The 23,432-nt window shown below is 39.2% G+C and overlaps 1 protein-coding gene across 6 annotated transcripts in view; it reads right to left on the minus strand.

The window, feature by feature from the left end:
- LOC115767174 (phosphatase and actin regulator 4) overlaps positions 1-23,432 on the minus strand; it is a 94,161-nt gene that overhangs the window by 70,209 nt on the left and 520 nt on the right. For 2 of the 6 annotated variants that reach the window (XM_030711361.1, XM_030711357.1), the window contains exon 1: positions 15,961-17,171. In XM_030711361.1, the coding sequence (XP_030567221.1) occupies positions 15,961-16,795 (835 nt within the window). In that variant the 5' untranslated portion in view covers positions 16,796-17,171. Of the gene's footprint in view, positions 1-15,960; positions 17,175-23,432 lie in introns of those variants that run through there. The other 4 variants (XM_030711360.1, XM_030711359.1, XM_030711358.1 and 1 more) reach the window with 3 other exon arrangements.

A 23,432-nucleotide genomic window follows, 5' to 3' on the forward strand; every position in this document is an offset into this window, starting at 1 on the left:
GTTTTAGCTGAGCTTTTTCTCATGATTTAGCTCAACATACAGCATTTAATTTATTCACAATTTATATAAATTATTATTAATTAATTTTAAGCTTTAAAAAAGCCAAAGCAACTTGGTTTGAGATTAAGATAAATTGTTAACAAGTAAGAGGTTCTAGTCGGGAGCTCCCGACTAGGGGATACCCTGAACCCTCTTCTTCCAACATTAAATGCATATATATATTCTATTTTAGAAGCTATATGTCAAGTTTGGTGACTCTAGCTCTTATTATTTACCAAAATTGACCGAAAACAGGATATCGATATCGATTTTTATCGATTGCTAGGAAACGGAGTAAGTTATCGATTATCGGAAACAAACTCGATCTGCGCGGGAACTAGGAGCATCTACATCTAAATTTCAAGTCTCTAGCTCTGAGATCCTTGCGTTCATACATACGGACGGACGGACAGACAGGCGGACATGGCTAGCTCGACTCGGCTATTAGTGCTGATCAAGAATATATATACTTTATGGGGTCGGAGAAGCTTCCTTCTGCCTGTTACATACATTTGGATTTTGCACAAATACAATATACCCTTATACCCATTTTTAATGGGTTCAGAGAATAGTTCGACGTACATATCAGCTCGGATGTTGATGCTGATCTAAAATATATACTATATAATTTACATGCACATTATAATACCCTCTACAATAGTATAACTAAAAGGGGGATGTACACGATATTCACAGTCAAACAACTTTGATTTGCATTGATGCATTGATCTTGAATGCATAAGTTATATAGATCTCATATCATGGTCAAAAGGACAGCAACTATTGAAATCGTCTAAGTTTTGCCAAAGTTATGGTAGCTTTGGTTACTCACGGGCTTATCAGAGCTACCCCTTCCCTTGCGACAATCAATTATATCGCAATTCTATTTATACACATACATATTGTACATATCGCACATATTGTACATATTGTACATATCGTATATGGCTTATGTAAATTGACAATTGTCGTGCTCCACTTAAAGCTCAGTCAAGTGCACAGGTATGCGTGTGTACATATGTATGTGTGTATCTGTGTATGTATGTAGATATACGCTCGGGCAGCGCTGATAACTAAGCCACACAAATTGACAGCAACAATCGCAGCAACGAATTTATATTTACACAACGTGACACACAGAGCAAAGCAATTATTTAACAAAATAAAAAAGAGCCAAAATAATAACAAGAAAAATTCGCTTTTGGTCAGCTTGTCAGTTTTTCAGGCCAAGAAAAAAGTCAACGTGTCAAAAGTCAAACAAAAATGCCAAAAAAAAATATATATATATATAAATTATAATAAATTAAGCAAAAGTGAAAAGCCCAAAAACCTAATTAAGGCCAAAGGAAAAACCCCAGCCAAAAATTTAAATGTCAGCCAAAGAAAGCAAGTGGCAAGAAACCTCACAAAAATGGATAAAATTAAAAAAAAATATATATATATATAAATTGCCGCAAATTGTGAGATTTTTGCAGAGCTTTCAAAAGCCAAACACTAAAATTGTTTGGCTCGAAGGTCGCAGGCGACGCCAATTGACGCCCAAACAACAACAAAATACAGCTAAAAGTGTAACAACAACAACAATGACACGAATTACTACAACAACAACAACAACAACAACGCGATTACTGAACTAATTTGCCGTGTCGGTCCGCCTGTCTGTCGATTTTGATTGCAATATGAAACCTGAAATTAATTGTAATTACTCGCTGGCAAAAAAGAAAAAAAAATATCACAAAAAAAGTGAGATAAAAACGCGAGCCGTGTGTGGGCCCCCAATCAACGCAGGGGCAGTTGTTTCGCGCAAGCAGAGGGAGGGCGGCGGGGAAGGGGTACGGGGTGTCATGAAGGGGGGCAGCCTAATTCACGCCTGGTCTGGCACGTATTTTGACAACGGCGTTTCGGAAATGGAAAATGCTCAATGCAAAATGAAAATGGATGCTACTTGAGCCTGTTTCATATACCCTGTAGCCATTAAAAATGAAGAGAGGAAAGAAAGGGTATTATGATTGTGCGTGAATCTATGTAACAGGCAGATGTTGATGTTTTTGATCACATATAGTATATACATATATACCTGATCCAGACGACACGCTAAGCCGATCTGGATTTGATCAAAGATCTGAAATATTTTCTTATGGAAAAAACATAAATTTGGCCATAAATGGAGAGTATCGATAAATATCAATTTGTAGACATATTCTTTAAAGCGGAAACTACAAAAACTAAGGCCTGAAATTTGAAATCAATCAACAATCAACATATATTTGGGCATGAAAACGAATCGAACTATTTATATTCGATATCTCCTACATTACCTCAAAATCGATAAATATCGATTTGGAGACATAGTTTTCAATACATAAGCTACAAAACCCACACTTTAATTTTGAGACATGTATTCGAGAAAACCTCTCTAAGCAACCAGAGCAATGCGAGAAACAATTTTCCATAAAAGCAAGATTGTTTCTAATGTCAGCTCGGCGCTTCGTATAGGGTATCTTCCAGTCGAACACATGTCGACTGCAACACTTTTACTTGTTTTGCAGTGTCGCCGTGTTGCCAAAGCGCAGCAAAGCGTTCAGTGCACATGCACAAAATTCAAATCACATTACGTATACGCAACGTTGCGCAGGCAATAGAAAACGTGAGCGTATCACATTGGCAATGGAACCACAGTTGGTGCATTATATCCGTGTGTGTGTGTGATGTGAGAGTGTGATGTGTGCATGTGTGTGTGCTTGTATGAATGACAGCTGCGGCACTGAAGCGCAGCCAATGCCAAAAATATAAAAAAAAAGTGACAGCAAACTGTGGAGCGCGCGGGGATGAGATCAGAGGGTAACAACTGCAGCTGCTCATAACTTTACTATCGATAGTTGTTGACTTTGGGCTTAAGATGTGAAATCATAAAAAAAAAATTGTAATAAAAAGAAGAAAACAACTTGCAAAGAAACTTTGGATTATCAGCTTGTTAGACTTGAGAGCCAACCTAATCAAATCTATTGACTTTCAGATTGGCAAGAATATTTTCTAGAGAAAAAATCAAGTGAATAAATCTATTCAAAACGAAAATAAAATGAAAAGTTTTATCACAGCGGATGAATCGGAATAAGTTATTCAAATTAGTCGTTTGAGGGCATGTCTGGAATTTAGAATTTAAGATGTAGTTAGCTTCTTTCTAGCTGCAAGATTTCTCAAAAAGGCTGCTAAAAAGTAAGCAAACCTGGAAAAGTCATCAGACATTGTTAATGCATTCTATACAGATTTTTATATTGATTAAAGTCTTAATTATTTAATTTTCTTTTTTTTATTTGTCTTTGACTGAACTGCCTCAACTTCTTGGACCCTTAATGTGCACTTAATTAAATTACTATTCCGATTTTACTTAAGCTTGGACTTTATTTAAGATATTCTCTTATTTTTAACCCATTTTCTTTTTCTGTTGTGTCTATTATATTTGGTATTTTTATTGTCCTTCTCTTGAAACTTGTGCAGTTTACTTAGAAGCAATTCTCGCATTCATTTCTTAGAATTTTCCAGTATTTGAATGGCATTAGATCCTTTAGATGTTGTCAGTGTCAGAAGGTGACGCACTTAAGTTAATTACTCTTAAGCAAATAAGACAAAGCAAAGCAGACAGGTTTGAAGTTTGCACTTAACTTAAATGCAACGAATTTAATAAAAAAAAGAAAATTGAGAAGACAATATATATTGTATATACATTAGAACACAATATATAAATGAAAATTGCTTTATGTGTATGCCCATTGAAATTGAAGGTGCAGGGTATCCCCTAGTCGGACACTCTCGTCGTCTACGGCACGCTTGTTTATTTAAGTAAATTGAATCCCGGACCTCTTCGCCAAAATCAATATTTATAATTAATTAACTATAATTATAAATTAACAAAATTGTGCTGCTATCTTATTGAGAAAGTTAAGCACATTGCAATGACATGACATTTGATAACTTTTCAAATTTTAAATAGAAACAATTTAATTCATGTTTTAATCAGAAAAGCATTTGATTCGTTATTATATTTTGCATTTCAATTCAACAACTTTTTACTAGCTGCGCTGCGGTATAAAATTTACTATTTTTCTTTAGAACTTTACAGTTTTCTATGCTTCGTAAACGTTTTACTGGCTGCACTGCATATGGAATTGTACAGCTACGTAACGCATACTAAAGACACCCTTTTATGTTTATAAATCAACTCTTTTTCATAGATACTTATTTTTGGTTAAACATTTTACTGGCTGTGCTTCGTTAGAGAATTGTGCAGCTTGTTATTTTTCTGTGCTTCGTAAACGTTTTACTGGCTGCGCTGCTTTATTAGCTGTTTATCAACACATGAGCAGCTACTTAATTCGCAAATTCTTTTGCGGTCAACCTACATATATAGAGAAATATATGACTACATATAATGGCCGCAGATTGCTTCAATCTACCACTCACATTTATTTGTTTTTTAGCTATTTATTACATGTTATTATGCAAGCCATAATTTATTTGAAAACCGACTCGCCCTGAGCACCTATTTATAACGCACCGCATTCACTGTTTAGTCAATTTTCTACCACCACGCGGCATTTGTAACTCCCAAGCACAAACCCATCAGACGTAATCAGCCCCCTCCCTCCCCTCTCCACCCTCCACTCAATCGTTTAACAGTTTGCACGCGTACGTCAAAGTCAAAGTCAATTACGATAGACAATTGCGGCGATTACGTGTATAAGCAAACGCGTAACTCTCGCAATTGTCAAAAATATTGTGACGATAAGCAACCAGAAATCAAATGAGAGCAAGAAACGAGTGGGGGAAGGTAGCGAGATTTATGAGAGAGAGAGACAAAAAAAGTCATGAATAACAAATAGCCATGATTCATGGGAAAATGCAGAGAGGCAGACACAACAGATCGAAAAATATAACAAACGACAAATTAAACGCATGGCCATAAATCGAAAAAAAAAACAACAACAACAAGATACATGCAGATATAGCCCACAAAGATGTTGTTGTTGTGGCTGTTGCAGGCGCGTGTTTGGGCCAATTAAAAGGCATTTTCGAACAACGAACAACTCGCAGCTAATTGCATTTAAATTGCATCTGACATTTGACATATTCGTTACACAAGCCAACAATGACATTCAATCAACCGAATGCCGAGTAAAAATAGCAGAGAAATGAATAACACTTTGAGAATCGCATAGAAAGGCGCATGTGGCGCCGTTTGAGTGCCAGCAAGGGTGAGCTAGAGGCATTGCGAGGGGTTTGGTAATAAACTAAATGATTAAAATAAATAACTAGCAACAAGAGTCGGATTGGGCGTGAAGAAGATTAAATACTCTTGCCGTAATGAGACATGTGTGATGTATTTTTGATGTAAGCCATAGAAAGCTGTATTACAAAGAATTGTGAATTGATCGACAGTTGATATAGATAGATATGATAGATATGGAAACTATATAATATAGTTTATGTTTACAATTGTTCTGCCTTTATATTGGGAATATTAAACTTAGGGACCTCCATTTCTGACTTGTGATATCTACAAAGGCTATACAATAGAAAAGCTTGGTATAGATTAGATTTTGCTCGTATGTTAGGAGCGTGCCGAAGCGTCTCTGACTTGAAAAGGGAGAAGTATTCTAATATATAAACAGTCACATCTGCCTATATATCGATTGATGTAGAGCAGGAACATAAAGATACTTATATGCCATATGGATGCCGAGCTGCCACACTTTATGATAAATATAAAATACCCTATGCAAGGCCAATGAAAATATGCACTGAAGCGTGCTGTCTGTGACCCGCAGGCAGCTCAAATTACCAACAGCAACAATTTGTATTAATTTGATTTCAGTACGGAGGAGAGCTGCGTTGGGATGTGTTGCGGCATGTGGTTAGCTGCCTGGTGGCATGTTGAAAAATTTACAACATTGTTCTGTCGCCAAAGTGGCTGTGGGCAAACAAGTTTATTGGACAAGCCCCAAACAGAAAGACAAAAGAACACATAGAAAAAACAACAATATTTTGGGCATAACAAAAAGCCGACAAATTCGGATGAGCAGCATATGGCCAAATATTTGCACACATAACAAAGATACAAGACAAAAAACAGACAAATAAAATATAAAGAAAAACAAATAAAATTTCATTTTCAATTAACATAAAACTTGTGTAAATCAAAACGAACAATCTGCGTTTTATAACCAGCAGCATATGTATGTAGGCCGCATTTGCCTATACGTATCTGACAGATACAGATACAGCTACGGATACAGCTACTGCAGAGAGAACCACAATACAAACGCACGCCAAACTAATTAAAAACATTTCAATATACTGCATTTGACTGATGGCAATTAAAATTGCTTGCTAAATTGGTTAGCTTTAAAACACGGCAGATGCATATTTGTGCGTGGACTTTGTTTCTGAATTGCTGACAGCTCAAAAACGTTCAACATAACTAAAAAAAATAAATGCAAATATTTTAACAAACTATTTCAATTTTGACAGCAATTTTAATCTTGCAAATCTTTGGAACAGCAGCACAGTTCCATTGGAGTAGAAATATTGTCTTCCAAGAGGAGGTGCGCTGAATATCTACTGTGGCGCCTTGGTATATCCAATACCGGGCCCTGGCAAGAGACTAAGGATAAGGTTAAGGTTCCTTTGGCGGGCGACCTACTTTAATCTACCTCTAGCTACATGGCCCGCCTCTCTGCTCATTCTAATGTACTGGAATGTATCAACACATTAGCTAATAAAGATGGGTGAAAAACTGACAGAAATTATGTTTATATTTTTCTGTCTCCCCTTTATTTTACGATTTTTGACAATAAATTAAAATTAAGGTATGTCAAATAGCAATTAAGCAAGGTGCGTGCCTTAACCAGTTGGGAATTATAAGCTTTTATGCAAAGTAAATAGCTTTTGATGTGAAATGGCTAACAAATATCTATAAAACAGATCAAATTTGATAAATGTTATCAAAACAGAGCAGTAAAAAGACTTAAATATTATGCGAATAGCTTAAACTCGCAAATAAAAGCAATAGGGTGCAACCGACTGCACAATAATCTGTTCTAGGTAGATAGAAATGTTGTTAGTTAAGCTTAAGGCGTGAATTTTCGACATTTGAGTTTTACATTGAGGAACATTCGTACGGACTTCATTCGAGCATTGTCTTGATGTTTAATGAACATCATAAGTAGTATAATTGATTTTGTCTATAATCTATTCATTGAACAGAGTATGAAAAAGCACAAAAAATTGTAAGTAATTTTTAATTTAAAACATCTTGAACAAACTAGTTAATGCTGCTCTATCATCTTATCTAACCAAATCCCACAGTTAACACATAAACACTATTTGCTTAAAACCTTCAATTAGTAAGCCCTCAACTCGTCTCAATTGATTTTGAAGCTTAAAACTTTGTTCTCTGATCAAAAGGCAATTAAAACTTGAATATTGCAGCCGACGAGAAGCCAAAAGCCTTTAGATAAACACTTACAAAGTGTATTGCAGGCAGACACATCTCGCCAGGCTAAAGTTGTATCCTTTGTGTGTTAAGTAGTTTACATTTAGCTGGAAGATAAACTTTAAATACAGTTAATGAATTTTCCACAAGCTAGTGGAAAACTTTTGTCAAGCAGCAGCTGGCAGCAGAACCAGCAACAATAGAAGCAAGCGGAAAACTTGCACGCTGCTAAAAAAAAAAAATTGGCAGATGGCCAAGATAAACACACGGACTGGACACGGGCAACAGCTGAACAATCGAGATAAGCGAAATTATGATTGCAAGCGAACTACTTTTTATCTAAGCCCCATTGCGACACAATCGCCTGACACGTATCCGAGTGGATATCAATTCAAACGGAGATGTTGCGGCAAACTCTTGACCTGCAATTCCGCCCCGTTTTAATTAAAGCAAATGCGAAAGCTGACAGCAAATGCAGCTGGCTGACAGATACAAGCACACTCTTATTTATATCTTCATTAATAATGGGAAAATTGAAAAAGTGAACAAAAATAAGCAAGCACATTTTAATGAAGTTGGCGCTGGCCACGTGCCACATGAGCACACATGAGATCATCATCAGCTGAAACATTCAAAATCAACGTCAAGTCGCAGCTAAATCGTTGACCGATTGAATCGTCTCATCTTTTGACTGAATGGGACGAATTTGCATATGCTTTACGAGAAAGTGAGAATAACTGCGCCAAGCCGAAGTTTTAATACCCTTGTGTACATGTGCCTTACGATTATGGAGATTTGTGGGAATTGTGAAGCAGGAGAACGGAATATGTTGCCAGAAAAAACTCAGTTTTTGAGCGATTCTTCCTATATAATATATTAGTGTCATATTCATAAGATTTGCTTAATATATGAGCAGCATAGTTATCCTACTAAATGCCGAGTTTAGTCCAGATATTTTGACAAACAAAAAAGAAAGAGAAAGACGGACAGTCGGAGAGATAGAAATGGCTATATGAACGACAAAAGTATATGCTTTATGGACTTGAAGATGTCTCCTACCATGCATTACACATTTCACGATCCATTTATAATACCCTCTAAAAGGGTATATAAGAGAGTACAGCGAGATGAGCAACTCTTCTATCAACTCAGAACCAAGCTGGGCAAAAAAGTGCATTGCTTAATAACTTTTGTATCTATCCCAGCTTTTAAAATGCCACGAAATTTAAATGCCTCTAAATCGATATTTATCGATTGTTAATAGAAAACTTTCTATTAAGCCCGCCAAACCATTAACACTTCAACCTTTTCACTTCTTCTTATTGGCTTTGCCCCACACAACGTTTTCTTGTTTTTGATTTCTTCGAGTGTAGCCCAGCTTTGGGTGCGGCCTGTTGATCGATCATTGTTCGATTTGTGATTGTGATTTGTGATTTGTGTCAAGTGACAAGTTTATTGGCATAGTTAAGTCATAGTTAGTAGAGGAGCGCGAGTTGTCCGCCGAGGGTCATTAGGAGCAGCGTGTCGCATTAATCACGCAGTTGGAAAGGCTTTGATCTTCGTGGGGTCATCTTGGCTTTGGCTTATGACTGGTTCATTTTATGGCGTTTCTTCTTTTATAAACGCTTTAAAAAAGGTCTTGAGACGCCGCTGGCTAAAATGCTTAAACGCTTTTTTGTGGCTCGTTAATTGAAGTTTAACTCCATTTTAAGTGGCAATTTGTTGGCCTCAGGCCACACGATGAACTATAGACTGTACACGATTTCGACTTGAACCTCGAATTATGGAACTTGAACTTGTGCTGTCTGAAACTAATTTTAATTGAGTACAACAGATTTGCGCTGGAGAGCTTTTGAGTTATTGATACTTTCAGTCGATATTTCGAAGCTCTTCATAAACGTTAATAAACAGATTTACCCCAAGCCACTTTTGAGAAATCGATACTACGAATCGATAACTATCGATAACAAATATAGCACAATATTTGTGCTAAATCGTAATTAAATAATATATTTTCTTAAACTTTTTAATTTTTTATCAATTTCTCAAGACTTGAAACAACTTTAGATGTATTAAAGCTAATATTTTTCTTTGAACCGCGCAACGCCGCCTTATTTCGAGTCTCTTTACATGACAATACTGTCAAAACCATTTACACAATCTAAACTTTGTTTAATTTCTCAAGAATTCGGGCGCACTTTAAGCCCGCACACATTTTGAGACGCCAGAGTTATCGGCACGCGGTAAACTCACGTTTTATGCAAACAATTCTTATCTTCGCATACAAATACGAAACGGCAATCGATGACAAAGAGTTTCATTGGACCGGCCATACAAAACGCTATCAGCTGCTTATCAAAAAGCCAAAAAAAAAAAAGAGAGAAAAAACGTAAGCTATAACTGCGTCTGGTAAGAAAAATAGTTACTTAAAAACCCAACCCAAGCACAGCTCGGTTGCAGCTATTTTTAAATCGTGACTGCAACAAAACAACAAAAACAACATGACTTATACAACTTGTCGTTTAGCTAAATGATGAGAATAATAATAAACGTGCCAGATGATCATGATGTTCGTAATGACGATGAGCTGAGCCCTATTAGCACCTCAGTGGCTCCGGCTTTGTCAAGATGCCCGCCCACAACAAGATTCCCACAATTGTGGGCTGAGAACATAGAGCGCAAAATTATTTGTAAACAAATGGGGAAATGTTAACAACTTGCTAGTTGTCTTGCGTAAGAAATCGCCGAGGCGAGCAGAAGCGGAAGGGACGGAGGGGGAGGGAGGGAGGGTCTTATTTACAATATCGAAGCGGGAAGGCGCAACAAAAATAACAAAGTTAATCAGCAAACACTCGACGACGTCAATTTATTGATTAATACCCTTCGATTAGCGTGCCATAGAAATATGCGAATGGTCTGTACAGCGAGCGGGTTGCGGCAGGGGGCGAGGGGGCGGGGTACATGGCTAAATTTGTTTTCAACGTTTTCTGTCAATTGGCGCCGTCAAGTCCGTCCTAAAGAGCAGCCTTTGAGTGTCTAGGCAGTTGCTAATATCTACAGACCACGACTGAGAAATACCATAGAAATACTATCAATGTTAGTAGGGTAAAAATAACTTGCTTAGATTTAGTTTGTAATCTGAGAAGTTCATAGATTTAATTAATATCCATAAATATAGTAAAAGAGAAAACATACTTTAGCCATATTTCGCTTTTGTTAAACGTATTTCTGGTATTAACTGATTTAAATAATAACGATAATTATTGCTTACGATATCTAATAGAAGCTCCCATGTTCTAACATGGTTGTATTTTTTGAGAAATATATCGATAGCGACTCTTGCGATCTGGCGTAAAAAGTGTGTTCGGGCATCATACCACATTTGAACTTCAAAACTTTAAGATGGATGTGAATATGTCGAATATAATATCTTGAATATGTCGAATAAAAGATTTGTGATTTTGTAAATACAATAACACCTTTCTTATAGATGAATTGTTCATATCTACAAATTGCTTTAAGAAAAATTTCTTAAAACTATCAAACATAAACCTATTTCCACCAGATATATAACACATATACATTTCATACCCCTTTTGTTGTCGCACCCATTTACAGGGCATCACAATCAAATTATATTTGGGCGCCAGAGCCGAAGAGCCGCCAACTAACCGCAACGTTTGTTCGACCGGGCGGACCAGACAGTCCAGCCCAATCGACAGGCCTGCTGCCGGCTATGCGCAGCCTTGTCGCTTCTTTCAAGATATAAATAACACAGCCCCACCCACAAGAAATTATCCTCTCTGGCCAGCCCTTTGTGTCGCCACACGACAAGCGTCTCTGCACCTGCGCCGACCCCCAATGCCCTTGGGGGGGAAGGCCTCTTCACATGTCAGTTTTAAATTTAAAGTTGTTGCGGGCATCAACATTGTTGTTGTTGTTGTTGTTGTTGTTATTATATATACATGCTTTTAGAGCGTATTATAGTTATAGTTCTCCGACTCTATAAAGTATATATGTTCTTGATCAGTATCAACAGACGAGCTAGATCCGTTGCAAAAAATCTATGCAAACTCTGTTTTTGGATATAAGTCCATCTTTCTATTGCAGGCAATGCATATGTCGTATCGGGCCGGATCGAAGCACTATATCTTATAGCTACCCTAGGAACGAACAGTCGAAAAGTAGGTTCTCGTATAGAAAACTTTGCGGTTTATCAAGATATCGCAGAAAAACTTGGCATTTAGAGGTTCCACTATGCTCCCTATATATATGGAAAATCGGACTGCTATATCATAAAGCTGCCATAGGAACAATCGGTCACAAAGTGGCTTTTTGGATGGATAACTTTTTGTTCGTTAAGATATCTGGACTAAACTCGGCATTTACTAGTTAAACTGTGCTGCTTACATATAATGTCAAATCGTATCCAGATCGCACTACTATATAATATAGGTCTGTAGGAAGAATCGGTCGAAGACGAGTTTTTGTTATGGGAAAATAATCCATTATCCAAGATATTTTCAATAAAATCAACATTTATGAGCTTCAATACTATCACATATCTAGAAAACCATAAGACAAATGTCCACAAGGGTATTACAACTTCGGCGTGCCACTCTCTCTCGTTATTATTATTCTCGTCGTCGTTGTTGTTTTTGCATTCCATATTTGTAGCCTGTTTTGTTTTCAAGCCGAGCTACTGTGCAAAGCTCTCATGAATGTTTTGAGTATCTATCTGGCTTTATGACTATTGCAGCCGGTCATCTACTGCCTCTGCCTCTGCCTCAGCCTGTGCCTCTTCTACTACCTCCTAGCTCTTTCAACTCTGTTGATTTGATAGCTACCGTATTTTTACAGCTCTAATCGCAGCAGAAGCAGCAGAAGAACTGACAGAATAGCCGACAGCGAAATTGGCGTGCAAAAAGAGGCGAAGGAAAAATTCTCGACGCTGCCATCAAATGAAATTTAACTGAACGTCAAATGGGCGGCGCTGACATTGAGCAGGGGTGGGCGGGGCGTGGCTGGCGCAATTTATCGATAGGCTAAATAAAAATTATCGATTTCGCAGCGGGCAAAAAAAAAGAGAAGACCTTTTGAAGTTGAGTGCGGGAATTGACGGCAATTCCAGAGGGGAAATGAGAGGGAAGCAGAAAAACCGTTTGATGCTCGCAATTTAAACGAAATTGAAAAACGTTGGCGAAATGAAGCTAAAAAGCGACAAATAGAAACAGAGCGAGACAGAGAGAGAGAGAGAGAGAGAGAGAGAGAGAGAGAGAGAGAGAGAGAGAGAGAGAGAGAGAGAGACGGCGAGTGAGTGCGAGAGAGTGGGCGCATTCGGTTCGATTTATGTTTTATTGAAGGCAATTTTTTCGTTGCAAAATAATTGCCAGATGTGAATTGTTTTCTATTGATACAAATTATATAAATGTATAAATAAATAAACTGCCCAGCGAAATCATGACTGTATTCGGCCCTCTCCCTCCCCGCCCCCACACTGGACCAAGGCATTCTATTTTATTTATAAGCGGAAATTAGAACAATTGATTTTGGTTTGAGAGGCGGAATGGGAAAGTTTCCCAAAGCAATAAATGGTTGATTGAAACGGAAGCGATAAATGGAGAATTATGGGCTGCAATAGCAAAGCTAGAAAATGATTTAAAGCGAGAAAGCAAGGATATATACGGCACGCCGAAGAGTTAATACACTTTCTAGACATATGCATAACGGATTTGCGAATATGTGAGAATAGAATTAAGACTGAGACTTAAAAAGAATGAAAACTGAGCATAGAAAGCGGCAGACGGACAGTCGGAATTGCCTATATTAACTCAGTTGTTGATGCCGATCTAAAATATATAGACCTTACGGAATCAGAGATGTCTTCTTCTATGCGTTGCACAATTCTTGATGAAAAAATAAGCCCCTTCCCCTCCCCTACAAGAGTATAACAAGTATTCAGACTCAGGCAAAGAAACACATGCATTTAATTGATTATTCGCTTTTGCTTTGCCCTCACATTCGTAAACGTTTGTCTAACAACTTGCTATAAATTTGGCAAAGCAATGAACTCTACTTGATTTTCTTCTTTTCAAATCGAGTGGGAAGCGCGCCCAGACCATTTATGGAATTTCTGCTGAGCTGAGTGAAAACACACCTAATTTAACTCAGGTACCTCAGCTACAGTTAAGATGCGGCTTGCGGCTAAATAACAAATTCTACAGGTTGCTGCTTTCGATATTGCGCGCAAATTTTCGCAGGTACTTAACACTGATTAAATACAAAAAACACTTTGGCACAAATCTTGTTTTAGCTACAAATGCGCTGCAATTTCGTAAATTATTGCAAAAAATGCGCGGAATGCGGTTAACAAAGGCAAAGCAAAGCAAGCAACAACAACAATCTGTTGACTGAGACGTTGACGGCGACGGCGACAGCGACAGCGACAGCGGCAACAAATTAAATGATTCATCGACTCACTTTGACACACTGAATTAATTATCCATGCCAACGATTTTGTATCGCACGAGCTCTCTCTTTCTCTATGTCAATCTGTGCGCTCTCTTCGACACGTGCTCTCTCACATGAACTTGAAATACGAGCATTTTTAATTGCCAACAGAAATGTAAATACCAATAAAATGCAACAACAATAAACAAGCAGACGTCGCTGCGTTCTGCAAGTTCTAAAAATAGACAGGCATCTCGCGTTGCTTTTGTTGTCATTCGGAAAGTGCCTGAAAATGCAATCAGGCTCAGGCACGCCGCACTTCGGCTCTCTACACAGCCTGAAAGCCGAAGCGAGCCGACAAGAACAAGAAGTCTCCGCTTGATCGCCAAAATATATTTACGCCCTCTGCTCTATGCGTTACGTTTATTTTGGAGAATGCACTCATGCCATCTCACTCGCTCGCTCGATCGCCAAGCACACGCTGTTTACGCTCGCAGCTCCAATTTCTTGTTGTCTTTGATTGATGATGACGATTATGACTCAGTCTATCAACTGATGAGCATCATCAAGAGCGGGAGCGGGAGCGGGCGGCAAACTTGACTGACGGCCTCATCAAAAGTCTACACAGAGTGGACAGTGGAGTGGGGCGGGCAGCTTTAATCGAGCATGTGTTAAGTTTGTTAGGTGTGAAGAAATAAAAATTAAGCCAATTCAAAAATAAAAAAAAAATAGATACGTAAATGCAAATGATTTGCCCAAATCAAAAGCAAACAACGCAAAAAAAAGAGATGCATATCTGGGATTAACAGTTATTTGACAAGCTTAAGAGCTTTTGCTGGTGTTGTACAATTTCCACAGCCTAAAAACTAGTGTTAGTTAACCCACTTCAGCACCCACAACAATTCTCACATGTAATCCGCTTTGGCTCCACCCTCCCTCCCTCCCCCCACCCAATACCACTTCATATTGTTTGCTGTGGACAACAGCAAAAGCGTTGACAACTCTTCTGTCGCTGCTCGGACCCAATTCGGCAAACTATAAACCAAGCCAAGCCCCATTTTTTTAACAATCCCCCCGCTCTGCTCCCCTCCCCCCTTTCACAGCTATTCATACGGTTACATTCAAGTGCAGTGAACCATTTTGGGGCACGTCGCTGGGCAACAAAAGAACAAAAACATTTCCGGTTCTGCGGCAGATGTGTAAAAACAAATAGAAAAAAAGTTTTTGTTAACAGACAATCAATAAAAAAAAAGTAAAGTTGGACAACAAATTGAAACAATGGCAGCAAATAACAAAAATAGTTTTTAAAGTTATTTTCATTTCATTTTATTTCATTTAACTTCAAACTCGAAGCTCAACCAATCGAAGCGATTAATGGAGGAAATTTAATGGAAATGGGCAGCGAATTGAAATTGTTTTTCTAACAAAAACAACAGCAAAACGAACGTTAAGAAATTTGTTGGATAGACTGCGATAAGATATCAGAAACTTAATCTCGAGAACTTGTGCGTTAAAATTCGACAAAAAAAGGTTTTGTCGTGTTTTCCCAGAAAAATACTAGATCATATTTAAAATGTAATGACTTATAAAGGCCCTTTTCTAGAACTTTTCGTTTAAGGACTGAATACTTCAACAGAAAATTCCTTAAATATCAGTATTTTAGCTTAAAAGCGTGAAATGCATTATTTCGAAAGAACTCGGGTAATATTTTATATTTTTTATGTGAATCAATGAATCATATGCCCATTCTCTTCTATAACATTCGCGCATGTTATGTAAATAACATGATTAACTATGTTATGGTAATAACATAAACTATGTTATTGTAATAACATAACAAACTATGTTCTTGTAATAACATAACAAACTATGTTATTGTAACAACATAAACTATTTACTACTGATAACATACTCAACTATGTTATTTAACATTTCTGCAATCTACAGAGTTGCCAGCCCGGAAAATTTGGAAAACTTACCACCATTCGCATTGATTGCATTCGATTCCTTGGCATTGCCTTGATTTTGGCTGTGCAAAATATCAGAGAGGGACAACGAAGAGGCAATTAGCTGACGTTTTTCCTCAAAGTTAAGGAAATCCATGGAATTGCTGCGCTGCGGCGTCACAGTTATTGTCACCGACTTCTGCATCTTGGCCACAACGCACAGCTGCTGCTCCAGCTCAGCGCTCGAGGCGGCATTGGGTGAATCCGGCGGCGACAACGAGCCCGGATGATGATCTATGCCATCCGTGAGATCCGGCGGTGGCAGCGACAGCTGTTGTTGCTGCTGCTGTTGTTGTTGCTGCTGTTGTTGGTGTTGCTGATGTTGCTGGTAGGCAAGTGCCGCATGTTGCTGCTGGCTGAAGTAGGCGAACGCGGGCTGTTGCGCGGTGGCAGCGCTGTAGGAGGGCGGACCCAGCGGTGGGGCGTGCGTGACGCGTGTGGCAGCCGCCGGCGACAGCTGATAGCCGCCGCCGCCGCCGCCGCCGCTGCCGTGCGAGCCGGGCGGCCCTTCCGACTGATCGTGCCCGTTGATGGCAGCGACCAGTGTTGCCAGATTGTTGCGACTCGTATTGCTGTTCATGTACTTGGAGCCAGCTCCATTGGAGAGCTGCTGTTGCAGCTGATGCTGCTGCTGCTGCTGTTGCTGCTGCTGTTGCTGATGTTGCTGCTGTGCCTGGAACTTGTGCTGCTGCTGCAGCTGCGCGAGCAACTGTTGCTGCTGCTGCTGGTACGACATGTTGCCCCCGTTGCCCCCGCTGTTGCTGCCCGTTGATTGTTGGCTTTGCAACTTGTTGCTGCGCAGCGACATGTTCCAATTAGTATGCCAAATACTCAGCTACGTTCTGCAGTTGCCATCATGTATTTAAATGTGTGTTTTTTTTTTCTCAGTTGTCGTTATGTTTTAATAAGCCAGAAACACGCGACACCTGCAACATGCGCGTGGGTTGCTCGTTTAGTTTTTTAAGTCACAATTGGTTTCGTTTCACTTTCTTTGCTTTTATGGTTTCACTTTTTGTTAATTACACTGCAATTAGGCAATTAAGAGACACATTTATGAACATGTCCCAAGGCCAACAACAACAACTACGTCTCATTAAGACTTGACACCCTTGTATTTATATTTTATTTTGTTTTGTTGTGTGTTTTCTATTCGCTTTTTACTTTGAACTTTAAAAGCTGGGTTAATCGTGCTACTAATTAACTAGATCTTACAATTTCATTTACTACAAAGTTTTTGACAAATTTTGCAAAGGCAAGAACTCATGAACTATTTCCCTTGGGATATTTTTAAATGTCCACAAAATGCACAAGGTGGCAACGCTCAAACGGCAATCAGCTGTTCAATTATACAATTGAAGTTTTACTTATTAAATATGCATAAAATAGGGTTTAAGCAACAATTCGAACCACACGATGTTCTTTTAGCAAATATATGAAATTCTTTTTCGGATAAGACACTTTTTGTTAATCTTAGCTGTTATTGGTTACAGCTATAAAAAGGTGGCGTTGCCAGACATTTTCTTATGCATAGTAAAGTTGGCTGCGCCTTGACAATTTGTGAATTAAGGCAATTTTATTGTGTGTATGTTGAATTCTTGAATTGCAGTTTGGGCGTGACATTTTTAAACGATTTCACCAAATGAATAAGCACAAAAGCATTAACAGAAAGAGAAATATAGCGACAGCGCGTACAAGAAAAGAATCTCAATTTGAAGTATCATTCAGCAAAATGTTTTCAGTTTGATGAAAATTAACCTAAGCGGCACATGCACATGGATGAGTTTGAGGCAGGGGCAGGGGCAGGGGCAGAGTAAAAGCAGAGGCAACAACCACAACAACAGCCACTTGTCATCATCAAGTGCAACAACGCTGCCAGCTGCGTTGCAGTCGGAGGCAGACATCGGAGATGAAGTCGCAAATGGAAATAAAAGTGGAAATGGAGCTGAGAGTCAAGAGCTGGGGATTTCGGTGTCTACATCCAGTGCTGAGACAGGGAAATGGCAAGCATATGCAATATGCCAGCGGGCCACTTGACTAAAACAAAAGCGAAGCGAAATGTAACAAATTGTGGCAATGAAATCTGTCGAAAGGAGGAAATAAAGAGGCGCTGTTACGTCTGAGGGGGCAGTACAGAGTGTAAATAAACGTGCCTTCAAGGAAATGGAGTAAGTGTTATTAAAACGGCAGGAGAATGCAGTCAAAACAGATTCAAGAACAGATTCAGATCATTTTATGTTAACGCGTCTGTAAACTTAAGGCTGTTAACAGTAAAATTAACATTATGGACATTAACAGCAGATTTTAACATGCAGCTAAATATTTATAATAGTTCACAGGAATGTTAATTTATTATTGGGAGACAACTCAAAGACCATATTCTTTTTAATCAACTTTCAAATAAATTATAAAGATTGACTGAATAGTAGTTTTAAATTAAAAATGCTTTAAAACATTGTGAAACGATGTGTGAAATGGCATTGGGAAAGACATTTACAGTCCAAACAGTAAACGGACTTATTTCATTTGGTACGTTTACCTTTTGCCTTACACATTCCGAACTAAGTCAATTTAAACATTTCTTTGCCAACAGACAAGAGGAGTCTGCCCTCGCAATCCTTTAACAGCGGCAAACCAGTTACCAGCTGCTCCTGGCCAGACAAATCTTATTAGAATACTCTTGTGTATTTATGGAAAAAAGGAAAAGGAAGAGCGAGAGAGCGAGCGAGGCAGCACAGTGGATAACAGGTCAGGTAGATTTCAACTTGGTTTAAGTGCAGATACAGATACAGATACAGATACAGATACACAGAAGCGAACGCAGACAGAGGCACGCAAAGCGCACAGGTAAACGCGGCACGGGATTGAGGCAGAAGATGATGATGATGACAGGATACACACAACGAGCCCAAAAAGTAAGAGAAACCAGAAAACTGGTTGCATTTAAGGTGCCGCATTTGAGATACCCTTGTGCAGAGATGCCACAAATATAAGATACATCTCTATACTTTCCACGAGGGAGATGTTTGAATTAGTCAAGTAGTGTAAATCTCATCTTTTGGGCGATATTTAGTGGTTAACTTAGCTGCTGCTTAGGACAGAGAAATAATTATGGGCTCTATTTGCTGTTAGAGCTAACATACCCTATGTTAGGGCATACGAGGTTATCTACAGAGCAGACCAAAGGGCTCTCAGACAACATTTTAAAATTCAATCTGCGTGTTCGCTCCTAGACAACAATAATTACAGCAAGTGAAACGCATGTTTATTTAATGATCTTTAAAATTAAACACAAGCAGATCTCTAACTAGATATATATATACATCAATGCGTAACTGCCCAATGGGCGCAGCGAAAACAAAACGAACTGAAAAACAAGCCACAACATTAGGCGAAACTTGGCTAACTGTAACTGTTATTGTTAATGCTGTTGTTGTTGGTGTTGCTGTTACTGTTACTGTTAGTGTTCCAGTGCGCTGACTTTGGCTCGTTAGTTTGGGGCTATTTGGCTTTGGGATTTGGCGCGCGCGTCAGCGTATTTAAAACGCGGCCACGCCAAAAGAATCAAAGAATTGGCGCAAATGTGGAGCAGCCGCAGACAACAGCACAGGCTAATACAATAGGCATACAAATCAACAGCAGCAGCAGCAACAGCAGCAGCAGCAATTACAATATAAAACGTTTTATGGCAGAGAAAATGCTACAACATTTAATTTAACGAGTATCCATTGAGGCAGACAGAATCAACATAAAAGCGCAGCTGTGGTAGACAATAACATACGCTGTTAAACAACTGTTAAGCATTTAAGAAATAACCTTTCCAAATTGAATTCATGTTAATTGCCAAATGCACAGTTACAGTTACGATTGAGGTTAACAGCGCTGCCAGCAGCAAACGGTGTTTTTGCATAGCGTTGCCAGTACGCTGCAATTCTAACATAAGTAAGTGCTTAATGTTAAATGCTATGCAAAGCTGTTCATAAAAGTCCCAACAGCATGTAATTATAGGGTATGCATGAAGCGGAACGATTAAATTAGCAAGTGCGTCGTCATCGTTGGGTGAAGGAGGGGGGGGGTCGGCGGCGTTGAGCGCTTCTGGTGGCGGCGGCATATTGCACATATGCGAAACGGAAAAGCGATGACGCTGGCAACTTGTAACTTGCAACATCAGCGGTGCATATTAAATATGAATAAAAGAAAGACAAAAAAAAAAAAAAGAAGCTTGCAGCGAGTGTGTGTGAAAAGCAAATACTACAACAACGGCGCAGGCAGTGGGTCTGCAAAAGTAACAACAACAACTGTGGCAGCATACAATGCACTGACTGTGGGTCTCTTGTGGCGCTGTGGCAGGTTCAATGAACCTTTACAGTTCAGTAGTTTAGCGATTTTTATGGCACTGTGGCAACGCCGAATGTGTGGCATAGGGCCTCCAGCGCCATTTGGAGGCGAGCTTTTGGGAAAGTCAAAAAACAACAGAAGCAACAACAACAACAACAACAACAACAACAACAACAACAATGCGGTACAAAAGATCAGCTACGCGAACAAAAATGGAAAGCGCTGAGAAACACTGCAGCATGCGGGAGGCGAGGAGAGAAGAGCGGCCTGGTTTGTAGAGATTGACTAATGCGATTTGTTGGCAACAATCAAAGCAGCCGAGATTCATATGTTGCACACACACACACACACACGCACACATGCATGCATGCACTCATGTATTTGAGTTTATGAGTTGCTGGCGCCTCTAGCGCCAAAATCCAATCAAATCCAATTAAGAGCAAAAAGCGCAAAACTTGCGCAGTGTTTGAGGGGAGTGTGCAAAAAACAAAAAAGCAAAAAAAAAAAAAAAGAACACAAAAAAAGAAGAAGAAGCAGCTGAACTTTTGTTCCATTACTCGAGCACGTTTTGTGCCATATGTAAACTCGGCAGCACACGCGACTCGAACAGAAACCGAAACAGAAGCAAAAGCAAACAGCGAAACCAAAGTAGCCGCCGCCGCCGACGCCGCAGCAGCAGCTAAAAAACTCTACAGAATCAACAACAACAACAACAGTAACAAGAGTAACAGTAACAGCAGCAACAGCAACGGCCACCGACCGAATGCTCTCTGACCAGCAGCTGTCGCACAGGCCTTGCACAGTGGCGCTCGTATGTTAAGAAAGAGCGTGAAAAAATTGCAATTGCACATGCTCTTCCTCTCCCGCTCTCTCTTAAGTAAATACATGCTAGATGGCGTATTGTATTTATTATTAATTTTCGATTAAAATGCACCCTCTAATCAGCAACTGTTGCAGGCCTTACGCACGGCCACATGTTAAATAGAAAAATAGAAAAGAAGTGCAATTTGTTCGATTAAATCAAAAATGTAGTATAAGTTATTTACTTATGATTAAAATGTACTAGACATTTCCAGTGATTTATAAATAGCATAGAGGCAATAGCAGGGTCACGCACAGTGTGCGTATGCTTTCAATATAAATTGAAAAGAATCATATTTTTCCTAGTTTCATTTTTGTAATACTTTAGTTTAACTTTTTTAAGAGAAAAAGAAGGGAGCTGTAGATAGTTTGCTCAGTCTGTGAAAAGCTTATGTTTCAATATTAAATTTACTTTAAATAATACTTTAAGTTGTTCTATAAAAACTATAATATATATCGTCAGCATATGCAATCTATGTTAAATCAAACAGGACCCACTGTGCCACTGAGCTTCTACATTGCACATAACACACAAAGCACACAAACATACGTATGTAATTGCATGTATGTGTGTGTGTGTGTATGTGTGTGGGGTTGCTGCTAATGGAACACAATTCACAGGGCGGCTGCTGCTGCGAATGTAGGCAGAGGCAGCAACAGCGGCAGCGGCAGCGCCAGAAGTATTTGTGCTAAGTCTCATTGTCTGCTGTCTCCTTCTTTGTCTGCATGCAAGAATACAACTAAAACAACAACGACAATAACAACAACAAAAGGCAAGCATACAGCAGAGACCATTGAACAGACAGACAAAACACAACTGAGAGCACAACGACGCTGGCGTCGCCGTCAACTTCAGCGTCGACGTCGCGATGTCAAAGTCCAAAGCTGCAAAAGTTTTTGGCCACGTGCGGGGGTTGCGAGGGCGACAAGCCGTCGCAGTTAGTGCGTTGAAATGTTCACATAAATTTAAATTTGCGCCCACAACAAATACCAACAGTAAAGGGCGGGGTGAGCGGGGAGGGGGCCAGCAAATGCGTTTTATGGGGGTTGCTCTGCTATTTGGATGCTGCCCGGGGGTTGTGTTCAGCGGCAGGAGGAAGGGGCACATGAAAAAACACAACAGAAAGTAGTAAAAATCGCAGCAGACAAGCGTCACGCGTGCGAGAGGGAGAGAGCACGTCAGAGGAATCGCTCTATGCAGCTTCCATCCCACTCGCACACACACGCTTGTGAATTTCAATTACAGGCGCAATGGCAAAAAATAAAAATATATAAAAAGAAATTCCGTCTAGACTTGTAAGTAGATAAAAATATTTTTCCAAAAGAAATTACATAAAAAAAATAAATAAATATTTTGTAGAGGAAAATTGCGGAAAATTATGTTGCAAGCCATAGGAATTCCCGATAAGGAAATAACTGCAGTGCCGCAGATAGGTAGACGCAGGGGGGGGGGGGGGGGGGGCGTTGAGTTATTGCTACAACGTTTAACGGCCGTGTTGCGGATAAGATAAGCACGGAACTGAAGAAACACTCCAAAAAAAAAAACACCCAAACAAAACGTTGGCATGTTAAAATTCAATTTACAGCGGCGAACACGGAACAATTTTTTAAATGTTAAACAACAGCAGCTGCTACGTCAGAAAAAAAACCAACAAAAAAAAATTATAACAGAAGAAAAGAGCAAAAGACAGAGAATACATTTTATATCCATTTTTTGCACAAAATGAATATAATAATAATAGATAGTTTTAATGTGCTGTTGCTTTTTTTTCACTTTTTGTTTTGTTATTGATTTCACTTTTTTTCATAAATATTTTATGTTGCTTTTTATACACAAATGGCCGCTGCCGCCGTCGCTGTCGACGTCGACGTCGACGTCAATGCTGATGCCGCAGCTGCTTAACACAAGCGCAATGTGCTGTTGTTTTTGTTGCCGTCCGTTTGTGTATAACAGAAATAGAAAAACTGTTTTTGTTGTTGCTGCTGCGCTGCTGCTGCTGCTGCTGGCACCTGTACAACGCTGCCGACGCAGCTGCTTTTTTATTTCTATATTGTTTTTTAGTTTTGTTTGGTTCATTGAAAATTGTATTCACACCTGCAGTTTTCACAAGCTGCACAACACGAATTTGTTTAAATTTGATTGGAATTTCTTACAAAATTTATGCAAGACCGAAAACAAACGCGAAACGCAGCGGCAGCGGCAGCCGCAGCGCAGAATGCGACGTCAGCGTCGGCGTCGACGTCTGCCT

The sequence above is a fragment of the Drosophila novamexicana genome, unplaced genomic scaffold (genome assembly GCF_003285875.2).
Source record: "Drosophila novamexicana strain 15010-1031.04,08,12 unplaced genomic scaffold, DnovRS2.1 tig00001340-arrow-arrow-pilon, whole genome shotgun sequence".
Taxonomy (NCBI): domain Eukaryota; kingdom Metazoa; phylum Arthropoda; class Insecta; order Diptera; family Drosophilidae; genus Drosophila; species Drosophila novamexicana.